The sequence below is a fragment of the Anolis carolinensis genome, chromosome 5, assembly GCF_035594765.1.
Source record: "Anolis carolinensis isolate JA03-04 chromosome 5, rAnoCar3.1.pri, whole genome shotgun sequence".
In the NCBI taxonomy this organism is placed as follows: Eukaryota; Metazoa; Chordata; class Lepidosauria; order Squamata; family Dactyloidae; genus Anolis; species Anolis carolinensis.
Genome location: NC_085845.1, coordinates 21,383,093 through 21,400,667, shown reverse-complemented (window position 1 = coordinate 21,400,667; position 17,575 = coordinate 21,383,093). Strand labels below are relative to the sequence as shown.

Below are 17,575 nucleotides of genomic sequence, written 5' to 3'. Positions count from 1 at the left end.
TGTCCTTGAATAAAATGGCAAATAGCTTCTGTAGGTTTCTCATAATGTGTAAGAACACAAAGATTGCAGGATAGTTTTCAGTAGGTATTTGCCAGGGATGGAAATAATATCCAAATGCTCGAGGAGAAAAAAATGAGAAAGGTGTCCCGAAGCTGCAGTGGAAAGACTGCTTGTGGTCACAGAAAACCCATGCACCTTTCTGTGCTGAAGCCTAGACACATTGTAAAGTATGAAGTATCCTCAATTACAGAAACGGGAAAATATCATTCTTATACTTCTGTTAGTTGCATCTTGATGCAGATCCATGGAGTTTCTATGAGTACAGCTTCAGGCTGTTGTGCTTCCCTACCCCTCCAAACTACAGTAGAAGATGAACATGTTGGGTATACTATGTATTCTATTATAGTGTTATAATTGTATTTCCTGGTTCAAAGTTTAACTTAAAAATGCACCCTTCCAATTATGGTACTCAACAAGCATATAAACAATTCTAAAGCATAAAATAGGCAAATACATAACCAATTAAAGAACACCAGGATCACTAATTACAACCACTAAACTCTACATGCCATCTAGAGGCTTTAAAGTGTGAGACAATGTAGGTGTATAATGCTTCTAATGTGGAAAACAGGATAATTCAGTTATGCTAGTTATCTATAACTCCTATCTTTGTGGTGGCTATCACAGAACTGAATGTCGGCTTCATTTATTCTGCAATGGCATGGATGGAAAGACATCTACCACATTGACTATTGACCTCATCAAACAGGCTCCTTTCCCCATTGTACTCCACTGCCTCTCCTCTTTCTCGATGAAACCCTCCACATGACGCACACCAACTTCAGGTCGGGCTCCATTGGGAAAGAGGAGAGGAAGTGGCATATGTGACCACTGCAGCAACACGAGAAGCTCCTCCTGTTGCCCCCAGTACAATAGGGAAAAGCTGGACAGCAATGCTTCCCCCATATGATGGGGTAAGTCACATGATGTGGGGCGTGAAGCAACAGGTTCTCTACGTCCCCACTGGGACCCTATGGATATGTGGTGATTCCATGGACCTTTGTGATAAGGTCGTATGCATCTTCAGTCTTAGCAGCCAAGACTGTATGCAATATGATCCTCAAAAAATGCAAACCTTTGATGAGCACTCATAATATCCTTCTGTGTTGTCCATTAAACTGCACACAGAAGTAGAAGATGCAAAACCAAGTTGATTAGAGACATAAAGATGGCAAATGCCTAATTGGTACATTGTCCTGAGGTCTTTAAAAATTTCAATTGACTCACAAAATCCTTCTGGCATTTCCATTCCCCAATAAAACAGTAAAGTTAATTTGTATTAGGCTTAATGTGGTTCTTCCATGGCTTTGTCAACGGATCATAAAAATGCACCACAAAGTTTGTCCAGCCAAAGCACTTTCCTTGTGTGATTTGTTTTATTAATTGTTACTCTCTGTTTCACATCTTTTTCTCCATCTTAATGTGACTGAGGCATGGTTTAATGAAGTTTAAGTAATCCCTGTTCCTTTCCATATTGTGACAGTCTCTTGGAGGAAAACTCTTTAAGCTGTACTATTCTGTTAATGCAAAGTCACCTGAATTGAGATAAGATACCGAATGTTATCAGGGAAAATGGCACAATGGTTTCAACCATTATCCTAGCCTATTAAAATGAAGGTAGTTATCCAGTATTCAATTTCCTAAGTGAGCACTATTGCAATCAGTGGGAATCCCTATGGAGGAGATATGCACGAAATTGCCATGTTAGCGGACTTAGAGAAACACATTAATTTAATACAAATTTGTAGGATAATAGGATTTGAAAGGACATAATCCAGCCTGTAATTAATACAGAAAATGCATTGTTCACTGAGACAAATTATTGTTTTTATTTTGTATTTACTGAAAACAAATGTTTCTTTTGCATTTGAGGAAAGAGAGACATTTGTATTTCAGGTTGCACTACAAATGGCAAACTGAAGCAATTAGTTCAGAAGTCCCTTTAGATTCTTGAGGTAATAAATGCCCTGATATTACTAACACGGTTTAGAGCAAGATTGCTCGATGTTTGTATATCTAAGAGATATAAGCAAAAACTATGAGATGCCCTCATCATCTTTGCTTTGTATAATTTATTTTCACTCCCTATCTTTCTTTTCTCCTTAGACCCTAGCAAGGCAGCTCCATTAAGTCAGCCTTACTTAGATGGACTCCCTGTCAGAGACCAGCTGTTCCTATGTCTATTTATTTCTCCATGCAAGTATCTTCTTTTTGTTTCTTTGCATCCTAATTCACATGATCAGTTTTTAGTTAACTGTCTTTTCTGTCTTCATTCTTCTAGCTTTGTGACACTGATGCCCTCTTTCACTTTATTCCCTTACTTCCCGGGTCTTTGGTCCACTCATCTTTCCCTTTTGTTACCTTTCCTATTTCATGCCAACAGCACACAAACCCAGCTTGCTTTTGGCCTTTCACAAAGTGGCCTATCAGCCAAGGTTACTTTTTGATCCCCCTCTTGTTCAGTTCTGCATTTCTCTTTCTTTGCTTCTCTTTCTCATTGCTTACTCACTGCAGTTCCACCTGCTTACTTCAGCCATTAAGATCTTGTTCTTCTTGACCTCCTTGACCTCCTACATCAATTTAATCTTCAACCTTTCAGTGTGTCAGTACTTTCATAGCTCCTCATCAATGTATAAGGTAGGAGCCCCCAATGGTGTAGTGGGTTAAAGCCTTGTGACTTGAAGGTTGGGTTGCTGACCTGAAGGCTGCCAGGTTTGAATCCAACCCAGGGAGAGAGCTCCCTCTATCAGCTCCAGCTCCATACGAGAAGCCTCCAACAAGGATGGGAAAAAATCAAAACATCTGGGCATCCCCTGGGCAATGTCCTTGCAGACGGCCAATTCCCTCATACCAGAAGTGACTTGTAGTTTCTCAATTCACTCCTGACATGAAAAAAAAAATGTATAAGGTAGTAAATATGGATCCCCTACTACATCAAGGAATTTGAAATAGATAGGAACACTTGCTAATTCAAACCAGCCAAAAAACAATCTCCATTTCTTCTTTAGCATGCACAAAGGTAAAATGATTTTAACAAAAATCACATGACAGAAGTTGTGCAAAACTGTGTCAAGGGAGCTTTGAAAAAGAATGATCCCTCTTAAGAATTATTTCCATTGAAGCATCTCCTTTGAAACTGCTCTTGACTTTCCATCAGTAATACTCTTGTTGTCGTTTTCTTCATAGCCATCTGTCCCTTATGACTTTTTATTCAATATTGATCATGTAATTATTTTCTCACTAATGCTAAAATCTCTTTTTCATGCTCTTTGACCACTAGAGATCTTATAAACATCTGCTCATTCAGATAGGAGGTATGCCACTAGACTTGACGACTCAACTTTGGTGCAAATCCAAAAACTCCAGATTTTGTACTCAAATGAATCTCAAGTATGAAGGAGACATACAAGCATAGTATCATTTTTGTAGATGATGAACCCACAAATAAATAATAACAAAATATGTGAGCAGTAAATATCAATAGTCTGAGTTTAGTTGTATTTACTTTGCTCACTTGAATGCTATTTTTGTACATATAGATGCATCTACCAGTGACTCCTTATCACACACTTGTTTAGTTTCTTCTGTGCTCCAGTGCAATACAGGAAACAATTTTCTGTCTTTTTACTGGTAGGATTCTTTTTCGGATGTAGAATTTGCCACCTAAAGATTTTTTCTTTTGTGTGCAAATTGGAAACCTTGATGGTTTCAACTAGAGTATAAATACAGCTAGAAACCAATTGGCACTTGAAGAGTATTGATGAACACAATAGCAAGAAAAGCTTTTTGCATATTTGTGTGGAAGTCAGATGAAACTATCCTGAATTACAAAGGAAAGTGTCTGGAACTGGGCTGTAAGAGATGCACTTAATAACTATGGCACAGCTGCAGAGCAAGTCATATTTTCTGCTGGCTTTTAATTAACTGCACAAAATACTGTTCACAAACCAACTGAAGTACAGCTTCATTTCACTAAATGAGGGAGACATCCAAACACTAAGCATAACAGTGATGCAGAAAAACAGGCATACAATGTCTGACACATTGATAGGCAACTTTCTGCACAATTTTAAAGTGAAGACAAATGATAGCTCAACACAAAGAATACTGGTTATCAAATTTTACAGAAATGTTAAGCTGGAATTTTAGAGGATATGATAAGGCAGATATCTGGGTGAGGGTATTATTAAAAGACACGATAATGACAAATTTTGGATAATCATCATGTGGGCAGTAGTATTTTTTCTTTTGTGGTTGAGTAAAAGATAAATTCTACCAGCCTGTAGGTCAGTCCAACATTTTGCTTTCATAGATAATGTTGCAGAATCTTTGTGCACAGAAGGCATACAAATGTTATGCAGAAGATATAAAAATGGCATCCTACTCATTTGCTAATATTAATCTTTTTGCCAAACAGTAGCTCAATTCATCAATTATGCCAAAATATGGTTTGCACTGCCATGTGATTATGAATAACTTGATCTTCCAACTGTACAGTCAAATCATGCCTTAGAATTAATTCTCTAATTTTTGTTTACTTTTCCATTCCAGCTTCTAGCAATTCTGACTTCCAGGGGCAGCTGGGCAAAATGACTTAAATTCATAGCTTCACATTCCAGTTTGGAAACCAGTCAGAAATCATGGTTTGTTTCTTTTGACAGCACACCAAATCATGGTAAAAATTCTCAAAACTCTGTACTCCTTGTTCCTTCTATGGACATATGCATGCAAATTTCCCAAAGGCAATCAGATATTGGAAAAGAAGCTTCAGATGGTTTACTCCTTTCTCTTGCCAGAATGACACACATCTCCGATGGTGAAATGCCCCAAATTGCATAGTAAAAGGGAAGATGGGTAGGGAATGAAAATTAGATCATATTCAGAAAATGGTCGAAAAGCACGTGTTGAAAAAACCTGACAGGAAGAATGCTGGACTGATAGGAATTAAGACAGTCTGTCCAAAATTCATAAATGCTTATTTTGCACAGATTTCAGCAAATTCTGTTTTTTATGCAGAAAATGCTGTAATTGGGGACTTATTCTGCATTTACATAAGGTTGATTTTGCACAGAAAATGCTGTGTAAATATGGTTGCCTATGCAGAAAAAAAGGTGTTTTCTGTACAAAACTACGTGATTTTTTTTCACAAAACAAATCCTGAATTCTGAACAAGCTTTGAAAGTCTGGTTTTTGAATACTGGGAGCAGGAAGAAAATTGCTCGAATTGCTTGATGCTTCCTTTGAGAAGAAAATCAGGGAATAATTGCATTCTCAGAAGACCAAGGGCTTGAGGTCAGATGCAACCTTCCTGGAATCTCAATCCACCACTTCCTAGGGGATCAGACACCTTTGCACAACACCATGGGTTGCTGAGTTTTGCATTTTTCTTTTCATTCTGAAAGACTGAAATCACTATTACAAGGCCAGGTTACTGTCAACAAAAGCTTTACTGTAAAATATATGGAGATGTTTAGTTTGCCTTTTTGCCTATGTCCTTGCTCACCACCACTGGAAGGCAGACCTGAGAATTTTGCCATTGCCTTCTGGGAAGAACATTGCTGGAAGAGCAAGATAAGTCAGGTTTTCTCCACTGGCCTAAAAAGACATGGAAAAGCTCATTTCTGTCCTGATAAAAATAAAACAGTAATCTCCAATTGCCTAGCTACCCTTAGAATGAAAGAAGCTGCACTGGCCAGTCTATTGATGGAGACAACTACAGGCTGCATGTGTATATAAGAGTTTGGTTTCAGTTTTGTTTGTTTTTTAAAAAAGCAGGCTCTTGTAAGCCACCCATAAAATCACATGATTGACAGGCAGAATCTTCGAAATGCATCAGTATCAATAAGTAAAATGTCTGAACTGAGTCACCCTAATTTCAATGGAAACTTCACAAAGAAAACATCACCATCAAAATGGGTATTATTCAGACAAGGCTCGAAATTATATTCTCCTATGCAAACAAGCATTTCAGTAAGGCTGGCTTTATATCAGTTCCTAGCTGTGTGGCTTATAAACTGCAGTATAGAATTTTGTACATGGGCACTTGAGTGTATGTAAAGCTGTTTTTCGGACTGGCAGAGCTGATTGAATATACACAGAAGAGTGAATACAGACATAGCCTGTAACCAGAATGAAGCATAGTCACTGTGACACAAAAAGGGACTGCCATTGTGCTTGTGGAACAAAAGAATACACAGTGAAGCAAATATATAATTCTGCTTTACATTTTAAGCCCAAACACTTTGCAAGAGGGAGGGCAAAATCAGGTTTAGAACACATGAGTTTGATTGCTTCATTCAAACCTTCACTCATGTTGGAACTTTAAAGGTTTAATATAAATTGCTCTCATTCTGGCATTTTTTCATTTACCATATACATAAAAGGAACATGGAAATAAACTTAGAAATTTATTTTAATCTATCTAGGAAAAAGGGATGATTTATTGTAGCAGAACAGTTGTCTAGGTTGTGTATCCCATATCTGAAATTCCAAAATACTCCAAAATTCAAAATTGCCTACATAGAGAGAATGACATTTTTGCTTTCTGATTGTTTAGTATATACAAATCACAACTCCTAGCAGTACTGGTAGCACAGCCAATGATAAAGAATTCTGGAAATTACAATTTTTAAAATATGGTGCATACAATGGTTGCATGAGGATTATGTTCCAGTGGAATCCAGAACTAAGTAATATCAAAGTAGATATAAATGTTACAATCCTATTATGAATGTGAAAAATACCTGGCCTAAGTAATTATAGGTGACCACAAAAAAAGGTTAATGAAGATGGTCAGATTCTATATTTCTGAAGAAACCTATAAATGGTCAAATGAGCAAAATAGAGTCCATTCCTCATTGTCATCAGTTTTAGGAGCAGAAAGTTGGGTTGGGTATGCTGGTTGTACCCTCCTCTCCTCTGTATCTCCTGTTGGGACCACCTTGTGCAAAAATTGCCCCTATAAGCTGGGACCATTTGTAATAGGGTTACATCTCACAAAGACATTATATATTTGCTCATGGTTCAAATATACAAACAGGCAGTGTGCTGACAGGAGTGGAAGATAACACAACAGTGGGGCAAGATTAGCCCATATGCCTATTTTCTCCTCACACAGCTTTGCACAGAGAAAAATAATGCTAGGATAGCACTCAAAAGTGACCAATAGAAAGAAAATGCATAATTATGCTGATGCCCAGCATCTTCTCTAAAACAATGGTTCTCCAAGAGGCAACTCAACCACAATCATCTGTGTCTTCAAGGCAACATAGCAAAAATTTACATTAAAACTGGATTGTATCGACTACCAGAAATGCTCACCTTTCAGTTTAATATACTTTGAACTTCTTCGAGGAAGCTACCTTTGGATAATCAAGTTAGTCTTGACTGACTTCCTTGTTTAATTTTCTGGCCTTATGGCTTATGTACAAAGTGAGTATATTTTTTAGCTAGGCAAGCTGTTTTTCTTTTAAACTCTCAAGACATGTGATGGTCACATTTTCTCTTAGTTTGGCAGTCCAGGCTAAAATACAAATTAATTGTAAAGTATCTGCTGTATTAGACAAGATATCAGGCTACATCCATTACTGTATCTGGTCCATAAACATGTAAACGAATTCTGGAATTTTAGCAAAGGACCCTCACTCATCAAATGCTTCTTTGTTGATCTGCTTCACTATGTGTACTGTGATATAAACCAGTTCTGGAGTTATTGCTCCCTCATCATCCCTGCTACATTTTTGCTGCAATAAGTGCTCCTGACAGGCCACAAAATCAGAAAAAACCCACAGATATTTCCCCTTGCCTCTCCCCAGAGAAAATGGGACTGATGCAATATAGTTTCTGTACCAGCCCAAAATTGTTACCTTTGTGAAAATACATCTCTGTAGGGGCTTCCATGTTGAAGAGCAATTCCATAACCCCGGTCTGCAATAGCATTTCCAACAGTGTAGAAGGAACAATCTGGGTCATTCAGAGCAACATATTCCAAAACTGCTGCATCCCACACAAAGGCATAATTTCCATATTTGACCTGGAATGCAAAAGGAAAAGAAATGCCCAGGTTTCACTTTGAATGTTCTATAGATTCAATAAAAGAAAAGAAAGAAGCTGCTAGGAACAAAAAAAAATCATTTGAATGTTATAGGCGAATAGGTAGATTCCAGCATCATTGTCAGTGCATAATATAAATATGAAAATGTACTCTTCAGCAAGCCACCTAAAACCCAAAAGATGCTAACTTTTCATTATAATTCTCTTTTCTCTCATGATTGAACACAAAATTATCTGCATATAGGCTTCTCGGGGGTCCTTTATCTAGTTACTGAAAGATTGGAACCATATGAAATAACCTAATAAGGGTTAACATCCTGTTGGTGGTACGCACACAATTAAGTTCCCTTACAAATGCATTTGTGCCTTTTTGGGAGTTACCCAACAGTATTCAATTCACTGTTTCATAAGCAGAGTTCTGCATGGGTATCTATATAGCATACAGTTGCTCATCTATGTGAATAGGTGCAACTGGGTGGTGTATAACTGTTTGTTAGAGTCTTCCATATGCCATTTGATTCAACAGATTGAGGAGAGCACCATTGTGCGTTCCTGATTCACAATGGGACAATAATCAGGCACACTGGCAGATACATAATTTGTTGCATATTGTTGGCATTCAGTAAAATGGTAGTTCAGCCTCTATGTAGATTCACACCACACAAGTGATACCTGACATACAAGTTTTATTAGTTCTGTGACCAAGCTTGTAACTCAAGGGCAGGGCTGTGGCGCAGCTGGCTAGTAACCAGCTGTAATAAATCACTACTGACCGAGAGGTCATGAGTTTGAAGCCTGGGTCGGATTAAGCCCCCAACCATTAAATAGCCCGGCTTGCTGTTGACCTATGCAGCCCCGAAAGACAGTTGCATCTGTCAAGTAGGGAAATTTAGGTACGTATGTCTTCCCTGTAGGTCCACTCTGTCATTGATAATGACACATTGAAATTATATACTTGAAGAACGAAATTGACTACTCTAGGTTCTCCATACCTGCATAACCACCACCTGAGGAAGACTACACAGTCGAAACCAGTCGTGGATGATGACTAACCTTGGACTTGTTTAAAACATTGGATTTCATAAAAGGATTCACTTACTTGGACGTTTAAATTTGGACTCACAATTAGTGACTTATACAGTCCTCCATGTGGAACATGAACTGGTGGGCATTGGACTCACAGACTCTGAATATAGAGTTTTACTTTCTATGAATGTGTGTGTGTTGGTAACACATGGATTATATTTTGATTTAATTACTGTTTTATAGTTTATATTATTGGATTACATTTCTAGTTATAGTGGCCTCTTGCCTGGGCATTGAATGTTTGCCATATATGTGTTCATTGTAATCCACCCTGAGTCCACTTCGGGGTGAGAAGGGTGGAATATAAATACTGTAAATAAATAAATAAATAAATAAATTTGTTCGTATGTTAAAGGAAATTTCCCTGTTGAAATTCATTGAAATTCAAGTAATCCATTCTAGCCCAATGAACACAATTTCCCCATTTAAGAGCTCAGTCACAGAATGAATTAGGTAAAATAAACAATTTTAATCCTCCCCTCTTCCTATCAGAGGTCTCGCTGATGATGCTACCTGTTGGAGGGCTTGCTGGAGGTCTCTCTACAGCATCTGGAGAAGGAGGAGGCCCCACAGGGCTTATGGCAGCTCTTCTCCATCTGCCACCCAGCCAAAGGCCACAAACAGGTCCTGTGCTGGACCTGGGGTGAGCTGTGTATCTGGCATCTGGCAGAGGAGGTTTCACACCTCACTGAAGGTCACAAGCAGGCCCTGCGCTGGGCCCAGGGTGAGATGCGTGCCCGGTGCATGACTTGAGAGGAGGCCCCAACGAAAAGCTGGTTCTGCTTGATGGTGGGTACTCTGGTGCTAGCACTACCTCTCATGCTAGAGCTACCTCTTGTGAGGCTTGGGCTGGCTTTCTTGTGGGAGGTGTGGCTACTAGGATACAAAAAATACTTGCAAATTTTTATCATTCTCAGTGAGAAAAGATGTCTTGATAAAACTATCAACCACTGCAAGATCCCCCCTCCATTTCAAGACTTTATTTCTTTTGACAAAAGAATGCATGACCACCTTGGGTTGTAACTGAGTGTGTATGTGTAGTTTCCCGGGGTTAACATCCTTGTTATTGTTGTGTGCTTTCAAATAATATCCATTTTACGACAATCCTAAAACAATGTAGAAAAAAACAGCAAAAGTTTTGTATACTTATTTAGAGGGTGAAAACTATTGATGCTCACATCTGAGAATGAAATAAGCAAAGATTTACATTCACAGCAGCTGCTTTTGGCAGGCTGGGGAAGCATGTTTCATACTGGCAACAGGACACAAGACATAGCTGTTATGTGTCTTCAATACAATTCCACCATATGGCAACTGTATCCTAGAGTTTTATTACCAAGATTTATTCAGATGAGGTTTTCCATTTCTCTGAGATTCAGGGAGTGTGATTTGTCCATGGACAAGAATTCTAATCCTATTCTGCATTAATAGAAGTGTTGTGCTCAGATCAAGTGGAGTAACAGTTCTACTCTATTCTGCTTTACTCAGGCCTTGTCTGGATTGCTGTATAAGTCCTAGGACACCACGGATCAAGAAAGATATTGACTAGATCTACACTCCCATATAATACAGTTTCAGAATGCAGATTAATGGCATTGAAGTGGATTATGTCAGTCTACAATGCAATATAATCCATTATAATGCAGTTAATCTGCATTATGAAAATACATTGCATGGCGGTACAGATCCAGCCATTGATAGGATGGAATGTATCTGGCGGAAGATGACCAAGATGATCAAAGAACTGGAAACTATGCCTTATGAAGAATGGCTCAGGGCAGTGGTTCTCAACCTGTGGATTCCCAGATGTTATTGCCTTCAACTCCCAGAAATCATAACAGCTGGTAAACTGGCTGGGGTTTCTGGGAGTTGTAGGCCCAAACCCACAGGTTGAGAACCACTGGCTTAGGGGGTTGGGTGTTTTTATCTTGAAGAAGGTAAGACTGAGAAGTGATATGATAACTATTTTTAAATACAGTAGAATTTCCATATCTATATGGGATATGTTCCTGGGTTTACTATGGAAATGTGAAACCACACACAAAAGCAAATCAATGACTTCTGGTGGAAGCATACTACAGAATTACACCAAAAGGCCTAGAAAATGTCTAGAGAAGAACATCTCTCTAGCATTTCTAAGTCTTCCAGCATGGCTCTATGGTCAACTTCTGACAGAAACATAACATAGAACATGCATTGGAGACCTAGAAAATGCCGAAAGAGAACATATTGTGGGTACCGGTCCCAAAAATACAGAGGTTGTACTGTATCCGAAGGGATATCATGTAGAAAATGGAGTGAGCTTATTTTATCCTGACCCAGAGAGTAGAATGAGAATGAACAGATTCAAATTTCACATGATTATTGGGAATAACCTATAGACTGTACGATTTGTTCAAGAGTAGAATAGACTGCCTTGGAAGGTAATAATCTCTCTTTTCTTTGAGCTCTTCAAACAGGATGGATGGGCATCTTTCAGGAATGCTTCAGTTATGTACTTATGCATTGCAAGGAGCTTGCCCAGATGGTCCTTGCAGACCTTTTAATTTCTAATATTGTATGATTCCAACATGTAGATTCCCATGGTTGAGGAGCAATTTGAACTTTTGGTCCAAATTTTGACGACAGTGGCCACAGGGTTTTTTTTTCAGCCATGGAGCCCGATGGCTCCCATCACACCCCGAAAAAGTACTTCTAGGATGGTCGATAGGCTTGTCCGATCGATGGAAAAAATGTTTCAATTCTCGTTTCTAAAGTAGGGGGTGCCAGCGCTTCGATATAGAAACTATTTCCGAATTTTTCACCCAAAATTTTCGGATATTTCCGAAAATTTGTAATGTTTCTAAATGTTTCTAAAATGGCGGACGCACATGCACAATCGGCAAAAAAAAAAAAAAGGAAACCAGGGGGGACCTTTACAGGGCTCTCCCACCCTCATTTCTTGAGCTATCCTCATCAAATTTGGTACAGTGGGAGATCACATTCAACACTCTTTGCTCAACAAATTGCAGAATGTTTCCTGTCTCCTATGACTTTTGGTGAATGTTCATAACTTTTTATAATACACTATTTTTCAATATTTGAAGAAACCTGTTCCTGGTTTGAAAGTCTTATTTCCTGTTCAATTGGGTTCTTATAACTGTAAAAGTCCCTCTTCTACTTGTGTAGACTTTGGATTAGAAACGCAGCACACGCCAAGCAATACCTTGGCAGGAGTGCCACTGTCCTTTGGAAACTATAAATTGCCTTTGAACCTTTTGATCAATGGTGCCACTGGCTGACCTTGTGATTGCAAAAATGAAACTCTGGCTGAGGACTTTGGATTAGAAATGCAGCACACGCCAAGCAATGCCTTGACAGGATTGGCAATGTCCTTTGGAAACTATAAATTGCTGTGGACCCTCTATTGAATCAAATCAATGTCTGACTTTGTGATTGCAGAAATAAAACTCAGCCCAAGGCTTGGGAATAGAAATGGAGCGTGAGGGAAGCAATGCCTTGGCAGGAGTGCCCACGTCCTTTGGAAACTATAAATTGCTGTGGACCCTCTATTGAATCAAATCAATGTCTGACTTTGTGATTGCAGAAATAAAACTCAGCCCAAGGCTTGGGAATAGAAATGGAGCGTGAGGGAAGCAATGCCTTGGCGGGTGCCCCACGTCCTTTGGAAACTATTTCTTCCAATGTACCCTTTAGGTTTGAAAACAATGTGTGTCTTTGTGATTGCTGCAATAACACTCAGCCCGGGGGCTTGGGATTACAAACGGAGCGGGAGGGAAGCAATGCACTTGCAGGAATGCAGACGTCCTTTGGAAAGTATTATTTTCAAGTCCCCCCCTTTCAGGATTGCAAAGAAGGGCTGATTGCTAAATTCCAAAAAAGAAAACAGAAAGGCAAAGGGACTCCCTCTGGAGTAGAAAAGTAAAGCACCCCAAGCTCTGCACTTGCAGGAACGCAGACGTCCTTTGGAAAATAAAAATTCCCTAAAGCCACAGCAAGGACTCTGCCACAAGCCCCAAACCAATTTTCCCCCAAAAAACAACAACACAATATCGAACCAGCAACAACAGACAGACACTCTACCCCCTATAGCCAGAACAGTCACTTAGCCCTCTCTCCCCCAAGCAAGCAAGCAGCTTCCCAGCGCGAGCAAACCACCCTCTCTGCTCGGTATCCTAGCCCAGAATGGCTTGGCTCGGTTGGGGAGGGGATTTTTATAGAGATCCTCCACGTGGACGTGGAGGACGCTAGCCCCCACCTTTTTCAGCCATCGTGGAAGTCTCTGATTGGCCAGGGAGCGGTAGCCATGTTAGGCTGCGCTAGGCTCCCATCCATGTTAGGTTGCAGAAACAAAAAAAAAATTAATTTTTTTTTTAAAAAAAATATTAAAAACTTTTTTTGGAAGGAAAAAATTTAACGAAAATTTTAAGAAACAATTAGAGAATGGGCCAACAATGGTTCGAATTACATTGCCAGTTGCACCCAGGGAAAACGTTTCAATACTCATTTCAAAAAGCGAGAACAATACGAAATAATTACGAAAGGAGAATTATAACGAAAATTTGGACAACCCTAGTGGCCGAACTGCTGCAAACACCCTGCCGCTGTTGCAAAATTGCTGTTGGGTGGTTGACAGGAGGCTCCTTGGATGTCCATTAGGAAAGATGGGTCAAGCCAGCTCAAGAAGACTCCCCCTACCCCGTGTGATGAAGCAGGGGGGAAGCCGGGATGGAGCAGGCGTGGGCGACAGGTCTCTATACCTCCTTTGCAGGCACTGCCAGAATCCATGGTGATACATAATGATTCCACAGCACCTGTGAAAAAGTCCTTGGTTTGAACATCAAACCACTATACTTCCTGGTGTAAAACCGATTGAGCTACATATTGCAGAGCAAGGGAAATGAAATGGGAAAACTTCTATTTTTATCAGCAGCTCTGTGTTTTGCATAATGTGTAGTTCTGTATTTAAGCTCAAAATGGACATCTAACTGCTGCAGAAAAAGGAGAAAATGAACTAACATTCAACACTGGGACATCTTCTCTTGTCTCTGCACATGCTATTTCCTCGCTCTGTATGTCTAAGTTTTGCTCTCTGCTCAGTGAATCCATTCGAATTCTCCACCTGGTCTTTGCCTGGAAAAGTCTTATCATTTCCTTTCTCTAGCCCCACATAGCACTTTCCTTCTAAAACATCAACCAATTACGTTGTCTTCAAAGGAAAGGGAAGGCAAACTCATTAAATGTACAAAGTCAACAAGGAATAAATATGTAACAACCAAATATGATATAAACAATAAACAACAGACTGTCTGGGGCCATTCAAACCAAAAGGGAATTTTAAAAACCCAAATAGAATATTAAATTACATTTTGTCATTATATCACTTAGATTACTGCTTGGTGTTGTAGATGAGATTTGCAAAATCTGTTTACATGCAGGAGTTACTGAGGCATACTAGAACAGCTACTTATTTTTGAAATGTGGTATATGGGAGGAACTTAATTTGCCATCCATTTTCCCCACCACCACCTGAAAAGCATATCCCATCTTTTCTGCAGTAAACATCTGGAGAGAAATAATATTTTCTTTATTATTCTTTAGAGGTGAATACGTATTTTGAGAAAGATTTAGGAGTGGATGCAGGGAGGGCACTATGTGTGGCATTTGCTAGCCTCGGGCTCTGAGCCTCATACTCTTGATCAGTTTATCAACAGGCTGAACTCTGATGCTATCAATTTATATGTTTCAGAAGAAAGCAGCCTCAGGCAATTTTCTAACCAGGATTTAAAGCCCTCTTTTCTCACCTGCTTCCTCCGTAAGTATAGCTTTGTTCAGGGGGTTTTGACCATATTGGTTCAGAATCAGAACATGAGGCATGGTTGTGCGGTGGTTCAAGTGTCAGTTTGGAAAGTGAGGAAAGGTTTGACAATGTTTTTATAGATTGAACATTATCCAGAAACTCAAAGTATTCCAAAATCAAAAACTTGTGCTGTGAGGCACCTGCTTCTGCCTTCTTCCCTCTCTCTTCCTCCATCTGTCATGGGAAGGAAGGATTTGCCTTAGATCCACAAATATCGTGCCCTGCTGAGGTAATAGTGGAGGCAACAGTGGTAGTATGAAACCAGCTGCTTTGATTCCTTCTTTGTTTTTCTGTTGGGACTCTTCCTCCTTTGATGTCATTGTTTCATCCTCCTTGCATCTTGTGGTTTTTAACAATATATATATTTAATATTTTATAAGCTACAGTACTTAGATCCCCAAACTGGGGGAAAAGCAGGATCAAAAATAAATAAAGGGGCACTAGTGCTCACATACTTTCCAGTATTGTTATGAGAATTCCTGATAAATGGTTTGAGAATGGTTGATAAGAACACAATGTAGTTTTAGATATTTCATTTATATCCTGTCTTTCTCCTGAATGTGGTCCTAAAGTATACCATCAACAGAAGGACACTATCATTAAAAAGCAAAACAGGGTACTGCCATAGCATTATGAAGCTATAGAGATAGCACTTGGTTACTCCTGCCTAATTACTGGTGCTATTATTTACTGACCCGTGCCAATGCCTAGGGATAGTTAGGATATCAGGCAAACTCAGAAACTATTGTATTTTGCTTTTGCAAACATTTATTAGAAATAGTATAGACATGCCTCACACTGACAGCTTAGAGATGGGAGGAAATGATCAATAACTGTTTTCTATCTTACCGTTTCCCAATGGCCATTATTTATTTACTTACTATATTTTTTAACTCACCTTTCAGACAATTATTGTCTCCCGAAGCTACTCCCATCAATAAAAAGAAAGTCAGGATCTGTCATCATCCATACAGATGAAAAGGGCAAGACACACAAGGGAAGAAGTTTAAAGGAGAGAAAAGGTAGGTAGGAAAGGCCAGTTCTTTAAAGCCAGAATGATGAGGTACGCTGCAAGGAGGCATGCACATCCAGTTGAGGCCAGGCTACCTGGCAAGTGTATGGAAGTAATTTGTTATACTTACAACAGTCATCTGTAATGAACTGTTTTCTGGGGGTTATGAAGGCAGCATCATTTAGTTTGCAAAAACAAACAAAATAAATAAATACAGAATCATGTTGGTTGTTAATTGCAAAGTAATTTTTTTCATGCACTACCCATCTTTGCTGAAAGGGCTAAGGAAGAATTGTTTTCTACATTACACAAGGCCTCATAATACAAAGAATTTTTAGTGTCCTAAGAAGCTACTGCTCCAGTAGCATCGCTGCTGGCCGGGTTGTGAGGTGCCAGGATTGCCCTGCTGCCTTGGCAATTCTCCACGGCAGACAGTGAATCAGCATGGAGGATTTTATATGGCAGTGTAGAAGGGGCCTTAGTGGCTAGTGTGGACTTGTCCTAAGAAGTAACCTATTCATGCTCTTTATCACAGGGAGATGAGCATAGGGATTAGAAACAGAGACTGATAACTTTGTTGATGTGTTACTTTCCAGCATAATGTTTCTAAGCTCTGTGCCTAGAGTTCTAGCAGCTGATGTCTCCTGTTTCTTTGGTTACTTGATGTAACTAGAACACCTTTTCCTTTGCTTTTGAAGAATCAGGATAAAGAAAAGTTATTGGGAAGGAGGAGTGTAACAAGCTTCTTTAAACAGTTGCTGCTTTGACTGACAGCTTTGCCAAGCTGGTCAGTTTCTACAACATTCTTCCCTGTAGAGCAGAAGACCAGCTTTCCAGTGAGCTGGTAGCACAGCTCAAAATACACTGATCTTCTATCTCTGAATTGACACAGTGATGAGTGCAAATGACAAATTGCAAAATGAAGAATTTATTTTCAAATACAGGCATCTGCCAGTGGTTTCTAAGACACATTGCCTAGGCATTAGAGATGTGCCATTTGGGCAAAAGTCATGCCATTTTGTGGTCCATTGTTGGCTGACCCCTCATTATCTTTACCAGAAAGTGACTCAATGGGGAGGGGTGCTGCCGTTTTCATTCGGCAACAATTTGGCTCATTGGCTACAATGGGAAGTCATTTTAAGGCCTATCTGCATGAAACCTCAGTTTTAGACTCCATTTACAACTCCAGGCCTGCCAAGTTTCAAAACAATTCACAAATCTGCTGATTTTTTACGAATTATTTCAAGTTTTAACCATAATTTTTTTTTTAAATAAGACAAACCGTAAGAGAGGGCTCTGGGAATTGTAGTTGCCGGTTGTGTCCATTCTCAGCCATTCAGAGTTTTTATTGGCTGAGAAACAGAGAGAGATAAAAACTTAAAATGCCCATCATGTGCCAAGAGGAATTCAGAGACTTTTTAATGCCCACCCTATGCAAGTGCTTCTGTGAAAGTGAGTTCTCAGCAGGCCCCTCTCTAGAGGAGGAGCCTAGGAAATTTTCCAAA

The 17,575-nt window shown here is 39.4% G+C and overlaps 1 protein-coding gene across 4 annotated transcripts in view; it reads right to left on the bottom strand.

The window, feature by feature from the left end:
• The window catches only part of grid2 (glutamate ionotropic receptor delta type subunit 2), a 1,070,019-nt gene that overhangs the window by 110,886 nt on the left and 941,558 nt on the right, over positions 1-17,575 (bottom strand). For all 4 annotated transcript variants that reach the window (XR_010007023.1, XM_062983639.1, XM_062983641.1 and 1 more), the window contains exon 14: positions 7,926-8,092. Coding sequence is in view for 3 of the 4 variants with exons in the window: in XM_062983639.1 (XP_062839709.1) it covers positions 7,926-8,092 (167 nt within the window). In the remaining variant the exon portion in view is untranslated. The remainder of the gene's footprint in view (positions 1-7,925; positions 8,093-17,575) is intronic.